Source organism: Vigna unguiculata, chromosome 7, assembly GCF_004118075.2.
Source record: "Vigna unguiculata cultivar IT97K-499-35 chromosome 7, ASM411807v1, whole genome shotgun sequence".
NCBI classification, from domain to species: Eukaryota; Viridiplantae; Streptophyta; class Magnoliopsida; order Fabales; family Fabaceae; genus Vigna; species Vigna unguiculata.
The window spans coordinates 34,384,573-34,405,837 of NC_040285.1; the positions used below are offsets into that span (position 1 = coordinate 34,384,573).

The following is a 21,265-nucleotide window of genomic DNA, read 5'->3' on the forward strand; positions in this document are numbered from 1 at the left end:
TAAAATTTTGACTATTAAATTTTGATAATTTTTTCTTATAACATGATATGTCATTTTTTAAATGATTTTGTAATATTGAGAATGAAAAAATGAAAAAATATAAAACCATTAAAAAGATAATATATAAAATTATAAGAGAAAGTTGTCAAAATTTAATAATTAAAAAGTCATTTTTCTTTCGCCTTACACACTTAACACAACCCACAACCCAACTCCTTCCTTTGAACACATATTTAAAATATATAGAATTAATTTTCTAACAGTACATTTCTAAAATTAATTAAAAGATAAAAAATTCATATTAAATATTATTTTTGCGTTGAAAAATTGATTTAACTAGAATATTTTTCCTGAGATGAATGAAATAAGTTAATGGTGGTAGTTGTTCTAAAATATATTCACTTTTTTTTTTCATCAAGAGATTTTACTCCAACTTTTATTTCAAAAGTTACACTCTTCAAAGTGTAGCATATCTATGCTAAACTTTAATCATCTTGTTTTTAGCAAGTCTTCGAGTAATGATGGGGATTATGCCTGGACTTCTTCAAACAAGATCCTTTCTTTTCAATTACTAAATACACTATGATAACTAGTTTCAAAAATATATATTGTTTGTTAGTTCGTATAAACTAAAATATGTTTTTAAATTTGAGATCAATTTAAGTTTTATTCATGAAAGAGAGAAATTGAAAATATAGGTGTAGATTTCTTAATGAAGTTGAATGAAGTAATAGTACACGCTCGTGTATTCACGTTTTTTAATTTTTATAAAAATTTGAGTTCAAATATAAAAGGTATATAATTAATTTTTAAAATAATTTTTAAATGTAAAATTAGAAAAATATATATACACAAAAGAAAATTTTAAAATAATCGTTAAACATAAAAAAGTTTTTAGAATAATAGTTAAAAATAAAATATTTATAAAATAATAATTAAGACTAAAACTAATAATAAAATGTAGACTATCCTCTTCATTTGTTATAAAAATGCATATATTGTGTAACAAAAAGTATTTTATGATAAAAAATAAGATAATATTATACCAATTTATCATTAATATTTTTACTAGTCACTTATGAGTAAAAAAAACAAAAAGGTAAAAAAAAGAAAATTATCTTAGGCATCATACTAAATATTATATTTTTTACACATATAATTACTCGATAGAATAAAAAGTACAATAGTTTTCACACTTCTAATAATAAATAAAAAATTTTGTTATAATAAATTTTCAATAATTTTAATATTATTTTAAAAATAAATTTTAATTCTAACTCAATTCTACAAATTTTATTTATAAAAAAATTTATATTTATCTATATACTATAAATTTATCTTATTAATTAATTTTATTATTAAAAAATAGTGGCACACTTTTCGTTTTTATTGTAAAAAAGTATATCGTTATCTTGGAAACTACATGGCTTCAGAATTATTATTTTTTTCATTTTGGATCTTTGGAATCTCAAAGTCCGTAGTGTGAAAGTCGCTTGAAAAATAATAATATTGGCAATAAAGATCAAATTAGAGAATTCACAAACGGTTGTTTATTATTATTATTATTATTATTATATTTACCAAGAGTAGGCATATGAATAAAAATGTGTGTATGATAAAACATTTATTGATAAGTTCAATAAAAATTGCACATAAAAAAACTGAATTTTGAAAGAAAAAGGCGAAAGAGAAAAATGTGTTTATCCGTGGCAATGGTTGAAGAAGAAGAAAGGGAATAAAAATGGCCGATATGTTATGCGGGGGATAATGCGATGCTTCATTGTCTGCTTGAAACTCACATAGAAAGAATACAACACAGATACCTAAGCTAGGTTCCATGAACCATTTTAAGAACCCTAATGTTAGTTAAGAAAGTTATAACATAGGGTGTAGATTCCCTTAAAACTTGAGAAAAGAATGTGCAATGCACCCAGAAACACAGCATAAACATCGACACAACAGAACAGTGTTTCAGTCCTCCGAGAATGCTAGATTTGCTATGTTTCCTCACCGGATTTCTGTTCCTTTATTCAGTAATTAAGATGATATACATAAATTTGAATGGGAGAATCATTGAATCCAATTTCCAGTAATATGTTTCCTGTTTCGGATAATCACATCGTTGGGAGACACTGTGATTGGGAATTGAATTGCATGTTTTTAGTTCATTGCATCTTCTGGTTCATTATACAAGTTTTTTCAAAGCATGTAAAGGTAAATAATGAAGACTTTTCCACATGTCACCAAATGCATGTCCCTCGTTAGATTCGAGGCTAAGAAAACATAGTGGATTTAGTACATTGTCCTTCTGAATAGCGGTTGGTGAGACATTATCGTTTTATTAGAGTTGTTCGTCTTTCTCTGCATCTCGAGATTAAACAATCCATGTGCACGTAACCGTTCAATTAATTAGGAAACGTAAATAACTTTACATGATTAATTAAAATGCCTAAACTCGGTTCATGTTTATAGTCCTGCTCTTAACTGATAGAAAACAAGGTTTTAAACAGTGAGGGGATAAGTATTATTTTGACTGTTAGATGTAGGATTTTTCTAAAATAGTACAAGAGAAAATGATCGCGAATTTTAAAAAATAAAAGAAATTAGGCCATGATTTTCAGTTCCTCTCGATTTTAGTTATTTTCTATATATACCATGTGATTGTTGCATAATTTTACTAATTTTATTAGTAACTAATTTCTATTAAAAAAATTAACCGATCAATTTAATAACGAAAGATAAATAAACAAATTATCAAGAATAATAATTATTTTCTGTGATATTGAATGAGTGAAATATTTAATATATTGATTTATAGTATATATTTTATTGAATGCACCAACGCAGCAATTAATATTATTTTAATCAAAATAATCTTAAAGGAAGGTTTTAAAAAAATTAATTAAGGAAATCCCATTAAAAACGATCAATCAAGTTTTTCGTTATACGTTGATGATCATGAAAAAGGTTAATATTTATTATTCAACAAACAAAGGATTGGTACATTTCAAATTAAATTATTTGCTTTTAACTCAACTGAGCTATATTTCTTTTAGAAAACACTTAATATAGTCTTTTACGTTATTGCATTATTTCAAAGTATTACATGTTAAAATTTGGATTATTTAATTAGAATGTAACATATGTTAAAATTATAAGTATTTCAAAATAAAAAATATTCAAATTTTGACACGTGAGATTCTTTGATTTTAACATGTAACGCTTCTAAATGATTAATTTAATGAAAGATATCATGTATTAAAATCAGAATAGTTATAAAATAAAAAATTATTCAAATTTTAAAAAGTTACTTAAATTTTTACATGTAACACTTTCAAACAGTATTAAAGTTGATTTAATCGAAGTGTCACATTAATTTTTTTTTACATAAATAAAGAGTCGATTCAGACAAAACATAAATCATTAAAAGTGTAACTATAAAAATAAATTTACTAATTAAACATTTTTTAAGTAAAACAATAACATTTAATAAATAAAAATTATCAAAATATTAAAAAGCAATACCAACAATACTTATTACAATATAATCTGTAAATTTTTACTTAAAATTATATTTAATCGTAAAACTTTTCAAATAAGTTTATGTTATGTATCACTAAACTCTACATCTCAACTATAATGATACCTAAAAGTCAAACAATAGTCATGACATAAAATTTTTATTAAAAAAATAAAAATACAAAGAATTGTTCATCAAAACCCTTCACTTTTAATTTGTCAATAAAAATACCCCATAAACTTATTTTCTTTGTTGCATAAAACCATTTTGTAATTTTAAGTTTAAATATTACTCTATAAGGTTGCCTTAGTTGTTAAATTACAGCAAGTTGAACTGGGTTTGCATGTTTAAAAAACTTATACGAATCCCTGTTGACAAACCGTATTTAAAATTATATAATTTGTTTTAATTATTAGAATCTTATTTGAACGAATAATAATAGATTTGACTTTGGGTTTGCATACATGTGATTGTACCAATCAATATTAATGGTGATGGATGAGTGTGTGCTGTAGCCCAAATCCAAATGGGTCCACATCTTGGAGATGGATTATATCAAGTGTTAATATAAAAGAATATTTCTTCGGATACATTTTCTTATAAATATCTTAAAAAATAAAGAATCAGATAAATGCTTTAATAGATTAAAACTATTTTACATATAAACCAATTCATAGAAATTACTTCATATAATTTCTTAAAATTCTATATTTTAACTTGTGCATAAGTTTATATAGAAAAAACTTTATTTTATTTTATTTTCCATAAATTTTTATGAAAAAAATTGTTCATAAATCCTTAATCGAAGTAAGTCACACCTCAATCTTCCAACAGAAATTAAATGTTTTTATTAATTTTTTGTCTCCAAGAATGATTTCAATAAGTCCATTGATGCCTTGTCAGAATGTTTGTGGGTTTCGGCCCGAAGAATCTGGTGGATTACAAAAGCCCAATAGTGTCATTAAATATTTTTAAAATAAAATTTTCAGAATATCTACTATGCTTTCCAAAACAAGTTTTTCTGAAGACTCCTACACGACCTATATTTCAGAAAGAGCTTTCCAAAACGAATAAAATATGTTTGAAAAAAAAAAAACTTTCAAGAACGAGTTTTTGTTGGATATATATATATATATATATATATATATATATATATATATATATATATATATATATATATATATATATATATATATATATATATATATATATATATAATTTGCTAACTCACTAATAAATTTTGTTAACAACTGACCAAAGATAGTATAAATTCTCTTACCTTAAATCAGACTTAATATTATTTTTCAATTATCCATTCCTTACACTTTTTAGTCTACAACCAAAGAAAAGTAACCTCTTTAATCTCTTCACACTTTAACTACTTTTACTCTTTTAGTGCATTGTTTTTATTAGACTGGTTTAATAACATCTAAAGGTGATTTATGTTAGATATTCTAAATTTACATTGTTATTAAAAATCATAAATCGATTTTCTCGTACTATAGGAATAGAATTCTTTTTAGGTTGAGTCTTTTGTCTTCAAAGTCTGGCATTCATTCATACTGAGATATTTTTTATTATTTTGTAATAAACGTATAGAGATTTTTGTGCTAATTTTGAATGCATATTTTTTAAATATACAAATAAAAACCCAACCACCTTAATTAATTTGATTGCATATTTTTTTAACCTTGAACTAACAAAAAATAAATGTTTGAGAACTCTTCCATTCAGAAATTAAAGAACCTTTTCCAAATGAAACACTCATATGCAATGTATGCATGCATTGTCACGGACGAGATAGTTGATTATGAATTGTAAAAATATGTACAACTTCCCAAAGTACAATAAAATATTAATTTTCTGTCGTGAAAAACCCACTACATACGAAAAACCAAATAAACAGAAAAATAAGTGGGGTTCATCACCTTAATTTCATCAAATGTGACTTGTCACAAACTCTATTTTATTAATATCTTGTTAAGAATAAGTATGAGTATAAATTTTATGATGGGTAAAATGCTAAAAGTTAAACACTATAGAGACTTTTCACATTTATATAAATATATCATATAAAAAAATTTAATATTTCAATATTTTGGTTTGAAGTTCCTTGTATAAATTGAATTGAAGTTACTAATAATACACCTTTAATAAATATTTTAAAAGTGCCAAAATTTTTATATAGATAATAAATTTTGGGATATTAAAAACATATTAAAATTTTTAAAAATATATAAATTTATATAAAAATAAACAAAAATTGGGGAGCCAAAACCTCTGTGTTAACACTAAGATCAGTCTGTAAATGTGATATGTGATATTTTCTTTAAATAAAAAGACTACATCTTGATAGGATCATAACTCAAATGACATTTCAAGAATTTGTTTTAAAGTTGTGGTAAGTAAATTATTTGATCAAACTTAAAACATGCATTTTCGCTTCTTTGTATTTGACGGAGGATCAAAAAAGTTCATATTACATGCATAAAACAATAGCACTTTATTTTTAAGGAAATATTTTGTTCTCTTTTAACCTTTTATCAAAACTTTCAATTTAAAGACGACATAACTATAATCCTCGACTTATTGCTATTTGGTTAAAAATTTGAACTGTGAACGAATATGTCTGAGGCCAAATATGTATTCCTAATTCCTATATCTAGTTGAGTTATAGCTTTGCCACATGATTTTCCTTAAGCCGCACATACACCTCTCAGAAAAGCCTCGTAATAATATAAATGAGAGTGTTAAAGCACAGCCAGGTAATGCATAGATTCATATGTTTTTCGTAAATAAATTATGACAAATGTTTTTACCAAACAATTTGAGAATCCAAATAATTAATTTACGGAGAAAAATCATTCAAACACAAAATTTGTTGCAATGAAAGATTGTCAGATACTTTATTTTTTGTGTGCTTTTAATTTCAACTCCCATTATTGTTAAAACTAAATAAGTAGAACATTATAGTATTATATGTATGTATGTTTTCTATTATCACTTTTTTCCTTGATATTCTGTCTTAATATAGGACGTTATTCTCTCCCGACATTTTTTTTTTCAGAAAAAGAAAAATCATTCTCTATGTAATGTTATTTTGAACTAAGAATAAAACATTCAATAAACAAGTATGGAAGTAGACCGGGTAAATAATAAAGTTTATATACTGTTTTTCAAGAAAGAAATAAATTTTCCCCACATCATGACACAAACTTGAAAGTTGTATTATCGAGCATGACATATTCAATTCTTTAGATTTGATTATTTATTTTTAATTTAAATCAGAAATTAAAATAAAATCACAACTTTTTCTTTGTGATCATGGATACTCATAAATGCAAACATAATATTTTTATTGCAAACAATAGATTAAGATCTTTTATACGAAAGTTTTGCGTGTTTCCAATGCAATTATCTTAACATGGACTTGATTGCATTAAACAAGCAGCAATGAAATAAATAATAATAACATTAGTGTAACAAGAATAAATCAATCTACTAATAATAGATGTCACTGCAAGAATTAAATTAACCTTAATTCCACATATTTAGTTACATTAGTTATTTTATCTTATAAAAAAAGTGAATCCAAAGCTTACAAAAAGAGAGTAAAAATATATGAGAGTTCTCATTAATTAATATAGATATTCAACCTATTTATTTCATTACTAATTGTTTTGAGTAGAATAAAATATAATCCAAACACCAAAGGCCAATGCACTTAACCACAACACTTTTTTAATTATTTTTCCCTTTTGTCACATTCTATATTATCCTTATACTCTTCAACACAACACTGGAATGGAAATTAACCCATCCTTCATACTTCTCACCACCCATCCTCACTCTCACTCGCCTCCATGGAACACCAATCGTCACCGCCACCGCCACCACCATCCAAAACCTACACACTAACCGCCACCTCGATATGCTACACCAAATCCTCCTCCACCAGACTGCCTCTCTTCTTCAACCATTGCACCACCACCCCTCCAGCCTACATCCTCAAGGATGTCTCCCTCACCGCCCACCCTTCCCAAATCCTCGCCGTGGTGGGCCCTAGCGGCGCCGGCAAGTCCACCCTCCTGGACATCCTCGCCGCCCGCACCCTCCCCTCCCACGGCACCCTCTCCCTCAACTCTTCCCCTCTCCTCCCCTCCTCCTTTCGCAAGCTCTCCTCCTACGTCCCCCAACACGACCACTCCCTCCCTCTCCTCACCGTCTCCGAAACCTTCCTCTTTGCCGCCACCCTCCTCAAACCCTCCGCCCCCAACCTCCGCGCCCTCGTCTCCCAACTCCTTTCCCAACTGCGCCTCTCCCATCTCGCCCACACGCGCCTCGCCCACGGCCTCTCCGGCGGCGAACGCAGAAGGGTCTCCATCGGTCTCAGCCTCCTCCACGATCCCGCCGTGCTACTCCTCGACGAACCCACCTCGGGGCTTGACAGCACTTCCGCCTTCAAAGTCATGCAGATTCTCAAACAAACTTGCCTCTCTCGCAACAGAACCATCATCCTCTCCATCCACCAACCCAGCTTCAAGATCCTCTCCTGCATTGACAGGATATTGCTGCTTTCCAAGGGAACCGTAGTTCATCATGGAACCGTTGCCACCTTGCAAGCCTTCTTGCACTCCAATGGCTACACCGTCCCTCACCAACTCAATGCCTTGGAATATGCCATGGAGATTTTGAATGAGATTAAACCTCTCACTCCACCCAGTCTTCCGGAGTCGCCTGAAAGTTCAAGTTCAAGTTCAGTAAATTTGGTTCCTGGTGGTGGACGAACAGGGAACAGTGGAGAGAGCATCATGTATAAAAGCTCTAGGGTGCACGAGATTTTCACTCTTTACGTCAGATTTTGGAAGATTATTTACCGAACAAGGCAACTTCTTCTGACCAACACTGCTGAAGCGCTTCTGGTGGGGCTTGTGTTGGGAACTATTTATATCAACATAGGTTTTGGTAAAGAAGGGATCGAGAAAAGGTTTGGTCTGTTTGCTTTCACTCTCACCTTTCTCTTATCTTCCACCACCGAAACCCTTCCCATCTTCATCAACGAGAGGCCTATCATATTAAGAGAAACTTCCAGTGGGGTTTATAGGCTCTCTTCTCATCTCATTGCAAATACGCTTGTTTTCTTGCCCTACTTGTTCGTTGTTGCTGTTATGTATTCTATCCCGGTTTACTTCTTAGTTGGCCTCTGTGCTTCATGGTTTTCTTTTGCTTACTTTGTCCTCGTCATTTGGGTCATAGTTCTCATGGCAAACTCCTTCGTACTCTTTTTGAGCTCTCTTGCACCCAACTATATCTCCGGAACTTCCCTCTTGACGGTGCTTCTGGCGGCGTTTTTTCTGTTCTCCGGTTACTTTATCTCCAAGGATAGCTTGCCCAAGTACTGGCTCTTCATGCACTTCTTGTCCATGTACAAATATGCTCTTGACGCTCTTCTCATCAACGAGTACTCGTGCTTGCTGACAAAGTGTTTGATATGGTACCAAGAGAATGAAGAGTGCATGATCACCGGCGCTGACGTGCTACAGAAGAGAGGGATTAAGGAGAGTGAAAGGTGGACCAACGTGTACATCTTGATCAGCTTCTTTGTGGTGTATCGTTTGCTTTGCTTCTTGGTTTTGATTCGGAGGGTGTCGAGATCCAAAACATAATAGAGACCGATAAACACGATGATCAAACGTTGTAGTGTTATTTTCTTTTATCGTATGAACTGTTTTTGTTTTATTTGGTTTCTACGAAGTATACAAGTATATAATCGGAAATACAGCCACAGAAAAAGTTTGATTCATAGATATGAAGTGGACTTTTCGTTCTCCTCTAAAGAAAATTATTCCAATATTCTCATTTCTTCATTAGATATAGTTGTTGCCTTTCTCTTGAGAATCCCATAATTTGGATAATTGGATGATTTAATACAAGTGTGTCGTATTTCATTTTCCTAAGACACTGCACAACAATAATGTACCTCAAGAATGCGACGTTTCATACTGTAGGCACATGATGGATGGCTACGCATAAAACTGACACATCTGATTTACAATGATATTCAAAATTGTTAATTTTGATAAAATTTTGTGAAGAACATAATAAGGTGGGTTCCATGATTTGAGTTTCTGGAAGAGCTGAGTTGAGAGTTGAATGGCGGATATGTAACAGGAAAAGGTCTTAGATTATAATTTGAATTGTTGGATTTGTTTAAGTTTGTTGAAGTCACGGGATGCGTTTGGTTGGAAAGAGTGAGGAAGAATCCAAAAGGGTCGTTGTCATCATGGAAGAAGTTTTGTCGTGTGGCTAAGTTGCTTTGTTGCTGCTATTCTTTTGTCTGCTGTGACTGTGAGCGAGAGTGTTTTGATCACGGGTTCTTCATTCATGGTCCCGTGAACTTGTTCAGTGTTGGGTTGGGGGTTGCAAATAAAATTTTGGTTATCATGTGTCACTCTTCGCTTAAGATACACTACTGGACAATGAGGCAGAATAAAAACAAATTATGAAGGAAAATATATTTTTAGGAAATATTATATAAAGTGCTATTTGATTGAACTGTTAAGCGTGATATTTGATAAAAAATTGCATTGGTGCAGTGTTAGTAGTATAAATTAGCAAACAGGGACTTTATTTTGAACACAGAGGAATACAGAAGAAAAGACAGGTGGAAAAATAAAATACTATATTCATCTATGCAAGTTGAAACAGTGAGTGGATCCCACATAATCAGATTTCATCCCATAATTGACTTAAGAAAACGGAGTTCACGAGCTGCTCTCCAGGAAAATACTCACATGTTGTAGATTCAAATTTCCCAACCCAGTAGTTTTAGTTTAATAGAATAAAAAAAAAAATTGAAATATTACGTAGTTTTAGTTTAATAAAATAAAATAAAATTGAAAAAAGAGAATGAAAAAAAAGAAAAAAAATTTTAAAAAAAGTTTAAAAAATTTAAAAAACAAATAAAATATTAAAAAAATTAAAAAAAATTAAATATTTAAAAAATAAATAAATAATTTTAAAAGAATTTTAAAAAATAAAAATAAAATTTAAAAATTTAAAAAAAATAAACAAAATAAAAAAGAATTTAAAGAAAATTTAAAAGAATTTAAAAAAAATTCAAAAAAAAATTAAAAAGAATTTAAAGAAAATTAAAAAAAAATTTAAAAAGAATTAAAAAAAAATTAAAAAACGCTAGAAGGAGGGCTTGAACCTCCGACCTTGTGGTTAACAGCCACACGCTCTAACCAACTGAGCTATTCCAGCTTTTATTACTGTGTTGGGTATTCTTTATTTAATCTAATTATTTTGTAACTCAACACGCTTCCCCATGTCCTTTCTTGGATTGGATATGGACATAACTTTTTCAGTGTTTGATTTCTGCCTCAATAAAGTAATACCTTCTAAAGGAGCTTCTTTATTCAGCTCTTCGTTGTTTGTAAACTTCTTTAGCCATTGAATTCGGTTTTATGCATATGTAAGGATAAATAAAGTTTTAAAATGGTTTTAAACTCAGAGTCAATCCCACATACTATGAATTTGAGATAAATTGAGTTAAATATATATATATATATATATATATATATATATATATATATATATATATAAATTTTTGTATATAAGATCAATTAAATTTGATTAAATGAGTATGAGTAAGTTGACTTATAATTTATTACATCAACTCTTTGTGTATTTTTTAATAAGAATAATGTTAAACAGTATCCTAAGAAGTTTGGATTTTTTTTATGATTTTTCTTTGTTAGTTCCTTTATTGTATCTTCAAAATACATTATAGTCATTAATTTTAAAATATATTAAAATTATTTTTGAAGTATCAGAACAATGTGTTTTTAATACTCAGCAGAGGATAACACAGAAAAACTCAACAGAGAATCCAGACTCTTGTCCTAAAGGCCTTAGAGCACTGGTTAAGAAATAATTAATGTGCTTTGATACTACTATTTTTACATTAAAAGCTGAAATAATTAAATACAGTAATTAAAATAGTATAAATGCACATAACAAATTTTATAAAGACAAAAGTATCCTTTAAATTGTTAGAGAATAACTTTCTGATACAAAATAAGGACTTTGAAATTTGTAAGATTTCTACTAAAAAGCAAAAAAAACAATTCAATGAAATCTCAAATTGATATTTTAATTATTAATTTTTTTGGTAAAATTTTTATATGTTTAACACTATTTTTTTGTTGATTTTTTTGTTAATTTAAAATTTCTTATATTTAATTTTTAGCAACATTAAAATATAGTTATTTTATTATTTAATTGATTTTTAACTTTTATTTGTGAACATTAAATAAAATATTAAACACACTTGTACAATATTTATGGACATTTTTGTCCTTTAAATAAAATAAAGTTGTATTAATGGTTATTAAGTTAAATTTTATTTAATATCATACTTATCTATATATTTCTATAAAATCTAATTTATATTAGTTATTCTTAACTTAATAAGACCTTTTTAATAATTTTTTTATTATGATTATTTATTATTTTTTTTAAATTAATAATTTATTTTATTTTTATAATTAGAATCTCATTCGAGAGGCTTCAAATAATTTAAATGTTTAATTTATTTTTTTATTCAATTATATAATTAATATTTTTTTCTTTATAATATTATTTATAATTTCACTTCCTAATTATATTTAGTGTTTTGTGAAAGTATTAACACTATAGTAAAATAGAGACTAAAAGTTGATATTTTATTTTATTTGTATGATTAGAATCTCATTTGAGAAGATTCAAATTTGAATGTTTAATTTATTTTTTATTCAATTATATAATTAATATTTTTTTCTTTATAATATTATTTATAATTTCACTTCCTAATTATGGTGTTTTGTGAAAGTATTAACACTATACTTATGTAAAATGGAGACTAAAGTTAATAACTTTTTATAATGTTATTGTTTGTTATAATAAATATATAAACATTGAAAAATAAAATATATTTAATTGAATCAATCTCACATACTTTATCTTTTAATGAATATTAAGTCGTATAAAATTACAACACATTTAACTCATTAAAAAGTAATCCAAATTAAATTAGTTTAATAGTGAGTCAACTCGACTCAATGTATAACACTTCTACTGATCAACTATTACTCAATTGAATTGATTATTCACCTCTTTATACAAAAGTTACATATTGTTCCTACACGTATAATTACATGACAAGCTACAAACAAAATCCTCATAGAATTACTGACAAATATTTCATGTTATGTATGTCTATATAGAGAAAAATCATTTAAAATTATATATACAATTGATACAGATAAGAAAAATATAAAAGAAAGGATGTTTGCATGTGTTCATATATTTTAAATTGGTTTTGGTCTATATATTTCTGAATTCATACATTAATCCGCCAAAATTTAAAAATATATGAATTTAATTTTTAGTCATATTCAAACTTAATATTTAGTGATAATTTTTATCGTTTACACAGTTTAGAATGACCAAATTTCCATTTTTTTTAAAATTCGTAGACGAAGTTTAAGAGAAAAAACACAAAAAAAAAATTTCAAATATAAATAAGGTTAAATCATTCCAAAGGTCTCCATAACGAAATCTTAAGTATGTAGCAATTTTCTTTATTTGACTCAGTTGATCCCTATTTTAAAAAAGTCGTTGTAATTAGATCATTTCCGTTAGTAGTACACTAATGTGTTAATTATGTGTCACGTGTTAGCACATGATTTTTTTTTTTTATTTTTCTTTATAATTTCCTTTAAAAAAAATAATTGTCACGTGTCAACCCGACGTTGCGCCACATAGCAGAGACAATATAATGTGACAATGTCAGTGGTATTTGTTCTTTTGTTTCAATTTGGTGCAAATCTTTTTAAAACTGAATCAATTTTAGTCCCTATTTAAATTGAGATAAAATTCTACCTTTGTATAAATGTCACAATGATAATTCTAACAAGATTAAGTTTTTATTTTACATTAAAATTTATTTAAATATTGTTTTAAATATTTATATATCAATAATTTATAGACAAAGGTTAGAGTTGGTTTTAAAATAACAACTTTATAAATTGTAAAATTTTAAATAAATTTATTTATTTTAAATTGTTATAAAATTATTTTAAAATTTTATATTTGAATTTATAAAGTTTTTATTTTTAAAGTAACTCTAACATTTATCTATAAATTATAGATATATAAATATTTAAAATAAAATTTAAATAAAATTCAATGCAAAATATACATTTAAATAAACTTAGATTTGTTAAAAATATAAATTATAATAAAAATACCATTGTAAAATTTATACAAAATTTAAATTTGATATAGGAATGAAATTGATTCAGTTTTAAAAAAATTGGCACCAAATTGAGACAAAATAACACATACAAGGATTATATCGAGATTTTTCACATGCAATAGTGTCACCTAACACTACCACTGCCACATCACATTGTTTCAATCACGTGGCACAACGTCAGATTGATATGTGACAATTATTTTTTAAATCATAAAAAAAATTTAAAATTTAAAATAAATTTTAAACAAATTTTAAAAAGTCAAAAAAATCACTTGTTGACATGTGACACATAGTTAACACTATTAGTACTCACAAAAATGATTTAATCTATAAATAACTTAGATTTAGAAATTGTTAGAGATATCTTGATATATTCTTTCAGTTTTTTTTGTTAGATTTTTTGTTATGATTTTCTATTAGGTATCAGTTTTTTTAGGTTTGCTGATATGATTTTTTATTGCTTGTATTCTTTCTTTGTATTCAAACACATTTCACTTTTGTAAAACACACGAAGAAAAACTTGATTTTTTTAAATGAACACACTAAAGAACTTAATTTCAGAATATAAGTAAATGAAATTAAAAAAGAAAAACATTTAAAAAAGTAATATCTGAGGGAGAAAAATAATGTAAAGTGCAGAGTATAAAAATAGTAATAAAAATGGCATGCGTCTTATATTGTATGTATTGTGAATAATAATGACCATTGTAGATACATGAGGAATCCATGGAACTGAAGAATTTACATTGGACAGCCTAACTACTGTTTCACTACCTCATGGAGCTTGAAGAAGTTGATAGATCAAAATTGGAAGGGAGAAAAGAAGTTGGTGAGGAAGTTTCTTAAAACATACAAGAGGCGTAATCAATATAAAGAATTGTAGGTGTAGCAAGTTGCAAATATGGAAACTACGCAAATGAAGAAGGAAGGAATGAGGGTGATGTTGAGGAGCCTACTCACACCCACATAGCCAGCAAGAGTAATGGTCGCATCTGCAATCACTCGTGCAAGTGTCCCGGCCTCTGTCGACAAAAGCCCTCCATTGTAGGTTCCACGAGAAAGCCTTGATGACATAACTCGTGAAAGAAGTGACAAGTTGACGCCTGTAAAGCATAAATCATTGTCAAACATCGTAACGATCAATGACCCCAATATGTTTTCATCATGTTCCATGTTGACATGCTTTTTGCTCTTTCCTTTTTTAAAATCTAAATATATTTTTCTCTCTCAATATTTAGTCTAAGATCTTACCTTCAAGTACTTCAGCAGAAACAAACATAAGCAGCCCCGAACAGACATACTGTGGCTCAGAGTATGGAACAATTACATTGAAGCTGAAGAGTATGCCTAAGAAAACCATAATTTCTGATGCCAACAGAATTTGCCTACAAAACGATCAAATAGAAAGAGGATCTCTTAGTGTGTAGATGGATAGTATCAACAATTTTAATGTTAGTGGATAAGTGAAAATATTTATCTCTTGGATTGGATCTCTATAATTGCTTTTATCATTTTCTCAAGTATTAAAATCCAAAATGTGTTATCAATTTGTCATGCATCTCTTTCTGCATAGGTTTTCTACACGTTACCTGTCCTCGAACATATTGCTTATATAACTTCCAACAACGATGTTGACAGGAAGAACAGTCAAGCCAAGGCAAGCAAGAAAAACGGAAACCGTGCTTGTTGTCCAATTGAAGTAGTATGTCGTGACGACACTAGATTCTGATAGTAAAATCTCCATTGCATACTTTAGCATGAAATATATCAATAACTGAACCTGAGATGTTACATAACGTTGGTCAGCTGAAAAACCTTTATTTGGTTTTCACTTGGAACTTTGTGAATTGTGATATCAAACAAACTGTACACCAAAGATTTCACACTTCTAAATAATCTAAAACAACAATAAGCTGAATGTGAAAAGTTAAATTTAACAGAGATTAACACGCATAATTCTCATAATCTATGATGGAAATCCAACATTTTGAGTTGAAACTGTAACATTTAGAATTGTTCTCAAACCTTTACACAAGGTGTAAGGAGTCTATACGCTGCTCCAATTGAATTGGCTGGCTGACGAGATTCTTTTGGAGCTTCTTCACTATCATCATTATCCTGGTCAGCATTTTCATCTACCTTATTTTCTGAACTGGTGAGCAATGGATGTCTTAAGCCTTTTTCAAGTGCACTGTTTTCTATTAGTACAAGAAAAAGAACTGTCATTTTCAATTGTTTTAGTTTAAAAGAATGAACAAACATATAGATTACCCTTGAATTATGATATTATAAAGTAAGGAAAATGTGGTTTTAGATGTTTTTCTATAAATTCTCTCGGAACACAGAGACACACTCTAATTTTTAGAGACGGCTCGTTAGTCTTTAGTGCCAGAAGTATTACATTTCGGCAGCAGATTTGTCAATTCACCAGAGATAGCCTTCCAGGTAAATATTTTCCAACGATTTTACAGTTTTTATTGTTAATTTCTTTTTCATATCCTTATTTGATCTATTCAGTACGTCATTGTGGTGTTTGGAAGGTTCAAAAAATACTACACAGGGTAGCAGTACAGCAACAAAGTTTTATAAAGCTTCTGAGGAAGACAGGGTCTGGTCTGACAATACATGTGCTTCGTAAAGTATGAAGCAAAAGACAGAGATATTAAAAAACTGGATGCATCAATAATCAATATATGCATCAATCTCCATTTCCTTTGACGAGGAAGAATGTGATATTTTACTGTTTTAGATTTATTTTGACAGTGGTCAAAAGTATAAACAAATACCAGTGTCACTAATGAAATATTCAGTATTGACTGTCATCACTTAAAGGGCAAACAATCCAGTCAATATAAAAAATAGTAGGACCCAGAAATGAAATCAGAGGATTAATGCAGACAACCAGTCTTGTAAGGACACAGTAGAAAAATATAAATAATCAGCAAAGGGAAGATGTAATGTGAGTTTGGTACCAGTATTGGATTGATGTGGTGTTTGATTCTCTTCAATCCCACGAGAAGGTTCCTTGAAAGCGATCGACAACCACGCTAGATATAGGAGCCAAGCAACAGTCATAACCCACCCTGGCAAGGTGTCTTGATTAAATGTAATATTGAAAATCCGAAAGTCGATCTGTAGTAAGCCGGCTAACGCCGGACCACAGGCCATTCCTAGAGCACTGGCACTAACAAAACCTGCCGATGCTTGCATGCGGATTTTTAGAGGTACACAATCACTAATATAACGTCGATTAACAGCTCTGGCAGAACCAAATCTGCAATTAAAATCAGACGTTTATGAATGGATCTCAGTCTTAATCTGACTAGTATCTTCACATATCCACAGCTTCAGTATTAAGGGAAACGTAAAATGGCACCAATCATTCATGATGGTAGGCAATATTTATACAAGATGCTAAATATGTTTTTATACTAAGAATGTAAAATGCAAATTACATTAGTCTCCTTCTGGATACCAACAATGGTTATGATACTAGACCCAAAACAGTGTTATAATACTTCCCCAAAATAAAATGATGCTGCAAAGTCAAAATTTATGGTCATCAAGTAATGAAAGCAAGTAAAAGATACAAAATTACCTACCCACATAAAAGACGACCAAATAAGAGAACCCATATCGAATTAAGATCATATGCCATGGCATACATGGCATTGCCGAGAAAAAGAACTATGCTACTGAATACTAGAGGTCTGAAGTATGATTTATTTGACCACGCACTAAAGTACACTGAGGAAAACACCTGTGCAACTGCCATTGCCCCGATCACAATACCACAAACCGTTGGTGCTGCTCCAAGGCTCATAGAGTAATCATCTGCAGTAGGGACTATAATATATGTATTGACCATATATAAAAATGTGTTTGCCAAGTTTAGGAAAAGAGACATAAAATGATATTTTTGATCATCAACATGTTCATCAACAGGTATTGTTAGCTCCTCATCCACAATAAGTGCATGCTTCCCCAAAAAGTTAAGGAAGTTGGTTGAATTACTTAACCTATCAACCGCTGCTCTTATTGAATCAATAACAGGATCCTGAAAATAAGTAAGACCAAGTAATTAAGATGGAAAATCACCAAACTTGTGTTACTTCCAAGGCAGCTACTAAAACTTTCCTGAAAACATTGACGGAAATCATGAAACTTAACATCAGATGATGAACAAAGTCAGTGTAGAAAAAACCTGAAGGGGAAGAGTAGGCTGATCATAAATTGATAAGAAGCTCCCTTGACTTTCCTCATTCTTCTGAAGTTCATGAAGGTTGCGGGATAAAGCTCCAACAACAGCTCCAACTCCCTGCAAGTTCGGATCTGTCAGTCAATGTTCATTTGTAGGAAGAAAAAAAAAGTTTTAGTTTGTTTTAGCGATGCATTTTATTCAGCAGAGGTCCAAACGCAAATTTGTGTTTGAACTTAACATATTACCACATGCTTGAACACTTGTTGAAGCTGGGAGTAAGGATGATTTGCCCGAGTTTTAACATAGTAATCAGTAAATTTGTAGCCTAAGCGTTTCTCAAACTTCTTCAATATCTTACGCAAACCAACAGCATTGACTTCCACAAAGAAGAGAAGCTTCAATAGCTCTTGTCCCACTGCTCTATAAGCTTCTCGTAGTTCAGCTATTCTGTTTAAACGAGGCTCCTGCTGAATAACTTCATGTTCCTCTCCGAGCTTTGCTATCCTACTTGCTAAAAGCCCTTGTTGTTCCAACAGGAAAAGGACAGTCTTTTCAATCTGAATTGACAAAGGAAGTGAGTGAAACACACTACAACACAACAGACTGAATACGATCCCTTTACCCATATCCAAAACCAGAATCTAAATTGAGTAAAAGACTCAAATTTCGTAATGTTAAAAGGTCACTGACTAAAATAAAAATCATACAGTCAACGATGGGAACGGACCTGATTATCCAGCATTCTCGAGAAATCCTTAAGTACATGGCGGCGATCTAGTGTTTCAAGTTGTATTTGTTGAGCGTACTGCTTAACTCGTTTCTTCATTAATTTGTAGTTTATGTAATATCTAAATTAAAAGTCAACATCATGACCATGCGTAAAAATGAAACCATAGGCAGACAACACGAGCAAAAACATACCCTTGCCATTCTTGAATTTGTCTTTCTTTCAACTTTTTTCCGAAGGCAACCATCTCTCTCTGCAAATGCAGGGTTGAATGCATCCAAAGTAAATTAGAACAACTTATAACAATAATAAGTAGCAAAGCATTTCACATCATAAGCAGCTCCGTTGACAATGAATATTTAAATCAGATGCACACCATGACATCAACCCAACTTACACCAACATAGAATCCTACGTACCCGATCAATGTACCGTTACTCAATGGAGTTATAACTCGGGTGCTCTCTTCCTAGCCTAGTATGTTCGCTGCCAGTACAAAAATGTCGAAGCATTCATATTAATACAAGCAACGTTGTCCGCTCTCATTAATGAATAAGAAGCCATATGAATATACCGTCTATTAAACATCTGCATCAAACCAAGCACACGGGTTCAATTTGATATAGTACGACTAAATTCTTATGTATTCCATTATACATACTTGCTAGTATTATAACAGTATATTTGAAGAAATTTCATGAATTCTTTCTAGGAAAGAAAGATGAAAACAAAACTAAATTAACTGTTTTATAAACTAAAATCAATTTATGCATAATCTATAAAAGTCCTTTTATATTCTTTTTCTGATTTTTTTGTTTTCAATTTGTGTATAAGTCAACTTTAATATATAGAAAAATTAAGGCACACTGTTGTTCGTAGTTCTAATTAGACACACTGTTGTTGTTCGTAGTTCTAATCAGACAACTTTCATTTATAATTAAACAACAGCGCGTCTTGGAATGATGGTAGAAGTTTGGAATGAAGGTAAAAGTTATACAACTTACATGCCATATTAGATTGGTCAATAGAGAAAAAAAATTTATAAGCTAAAATTTATTTATATATAAATTGAAATTAAAATTATATAAAAATAATATTTATAAAATCGTTATTGTTTATATTAATTATAATTTTGATATAATATATTCATTTCAAATTTTCTTATATTTTTTATAAATAGTTACGATGAAGCTTGTCCAAACATGCTCTTATTATACTAAACATACTATTATATTATGACATAATCTTATTAGCTAATATTATACTAATATTATACTAATATTATACTAATATTATACTAATATCATGAAGAAGCATTCTTATTAGATTATGTATTAAGATTAGCCTGGTACATAAAACTAAGAATCAAAATTTAAAAATAATTTTAACTCAATCATTAATTTTTAATAAAATTATGTTTATATACAGTGAGTGTAGAAAGAATTACAATTAACCAATTAAACATTAATTATAAGAGATATAATAACTCTTAAGATAACTATTATAAAAATTAATAAACATAAGAAACAGCAAACATTTCTTTATACTATCAATATACAAGTTATTTTTTTTCTCTTTATTTAATAATCACTATTTTATTGTTATCATGTAAATCACATTCTTCTGAATTTAGACTAGTAACATTCTTTCATAAAACAACAAAAATTGAGAGTGGAACCTGGTTGGTTCTGATGAGCAAGAAAAATTCAGGGAAAAGTGGTTGTGAATCTTCTTAATTCGGTACTTTGATTCAAACCTAATATCCCAGCCAACAAAACTCGGGTAAGGCATTCCCCATTGTTAATCACAGCAATAAAAAAATCCAAACATCCATCGATAACAGCAATTGAAGGTTAGGGATGAAAAGATAAAATAAAGCAACATCCATCACAGGATAGTTTTACCTTTAAAGAGAAGATCCTTCTTGCGATCCTCTTTTCAAGAAAAAATCCACAAAAAAAAAGAAATTGTTCTGTAAATGTCCATTGACAGGTTGCATAAAGTTTGGTTATGGGCAAAAGAACTGTATTATTCGATGAAGGAGAATCGAAAGAAGGAGGAATGAGAAAATGGAATTGAATACTCAAAAAAAAAAAAAAAGAGAAGAAGAAGGAAGAAGGAAAAAGGAGTGATAGTGTAAAATGCTAACAAACAAACACATAGGAAGCGGATCCTACTCTTCCAAATGCAATTTGTTGCCATATATTTTCATCTCTTTCATACTATTTATAGAAACACCTGCTTCCACTCAATACACGTGGTTAATCAAAATCATCTAATTAATCACACTATGCTACCAAGAAAATTGTAAAAATTAATTTAATATTTTCTAATTCCAAGAACTACTCCAAGAGACCCTTCAGAAATTCGATAATTTAAATTAATTTTTACTTTATATATAAGTATATATTTAACAATTCCAAATAGAATAAAGTTGTTCATCCATCAATTTCTTGTAAGATATCTATAAGAGAGATCCCAAAAGGTGTACAAAATTGTTGCAGAATATATAGA

General features: G+C 29.3%; 2 protein-coding genes and 1 non-coding gene across 5 annotated transcripts; 1 reads left to right on the top strand and 2 right to left on the bottom strand.

The window, feature by feature from the left end:
* Positions 1–7,235: 7,235 nt before the first annotated feature.
* Positions 7,236–9,357, top strand: LOC114189653 (ABC transporter G family member 8). The gene has a single exon (XM_028078282.1). It carries the CDS (start codon positions 7,384–7,386, stop codon positions 9,184–9,186), a length of 1,803 nt encoding a protein of 600 aa, XP_027934083.1. The 5' UTR covers positions 7,236–7,383; the 3' UTR covers positions 9,187–9,357.
* A 1,355-nt stretch (positions 9,358–10,712) lies between these two features.
* On the bottom strand, positions 10,713–10,786 carry TRNAN-GUU. Its single transcript has one exon. It is a non-coding gene; the product is annotated as a tRNA-Asn (tRNA).
* A 3,704-nt stretch (positions 10,787–14,490) lies between these two features.
* LOC114190743 (SPX domain-containing membrane protein At4g11810-like) lies at positions 14,491–20,919 on the bottom strand. 3 transcript variants are annotated; one of them, XM_028079744.1, is made up of 14 exons: positions 20,656–20,919; positions 20,430–20,507; positions 19,326–19,339; positions 19,171–19,237; positions 18,946–19,004; positions 18,752–18,872; positions 18,270–18,581; positions 18,028–18,141; positions 17,426–17,880; positions 16,796–17,097; positions 15,849–16,021; positions 15,413–15,603; positions 15,075–15,208; positions 14,491–14,926 (listed from the first exon to the last, which is right to left on the bottom strand). In XM_028079744.1, exons 5-14 carry the CDS (start codon positions 18,996–18,998, stop codon positions 14,688–14,690), a joined length of 2,094 nt encoding a protein of 697 aa, XP_027935545.1. In that variant the 5' UTR covers positions 18,999–19,004; positions 19,171–19,237; positions 19,326–19,339; positions 20,430–20,507; positions 20,656–20,919; the 3' UTR covers positions 14,491–14,687. The 3 variants fall into 3 exon arrangements, with proteins under 3 accessions (XP_027935545.1, XP_027935546.1, XP_027935544.1); XM_028079745.1 differs by lacking the exon at positions 19,326–19,339; XM_028079743.1 differs by having other exon boundaries at positions 19,171–19,339.
* Between the last annotated feature and the right edge of the window lie 346 nt (positions 20,920–21,265).

Bases quoted from the DNA above. Each gene is read 5' to 3' on its own strand.
- LOC114189653 (XM_028078282.1), top strand. From the start codon at position 7,384: ATGGAACACCAATCGTCACCGCCACCGCCACCACCATCCAAAACCTAC.
- LOC114190743 (XM_028079745.1), bottom strand. From the start codon at position 18,998: ATGGTTGCCTTCGGAAAAAAGTTGAAAGAAAGACAAATTCAAGAATGG. The intron at 18,142-18,269 runs GTAATATGTTAA...CCGAACTTGCAG, and splicing joins AACAAGTGTTCAAGCATGTG to GGAGTTGGAGCTGTTGTTGG. The intron at 15,604-15,848 runs GTTTGAGAACAA...GTAACATCTCAG, and splicing joins TCCTTACACCTTGTGTAAAG to GTTCAGTTATTGATATATTT.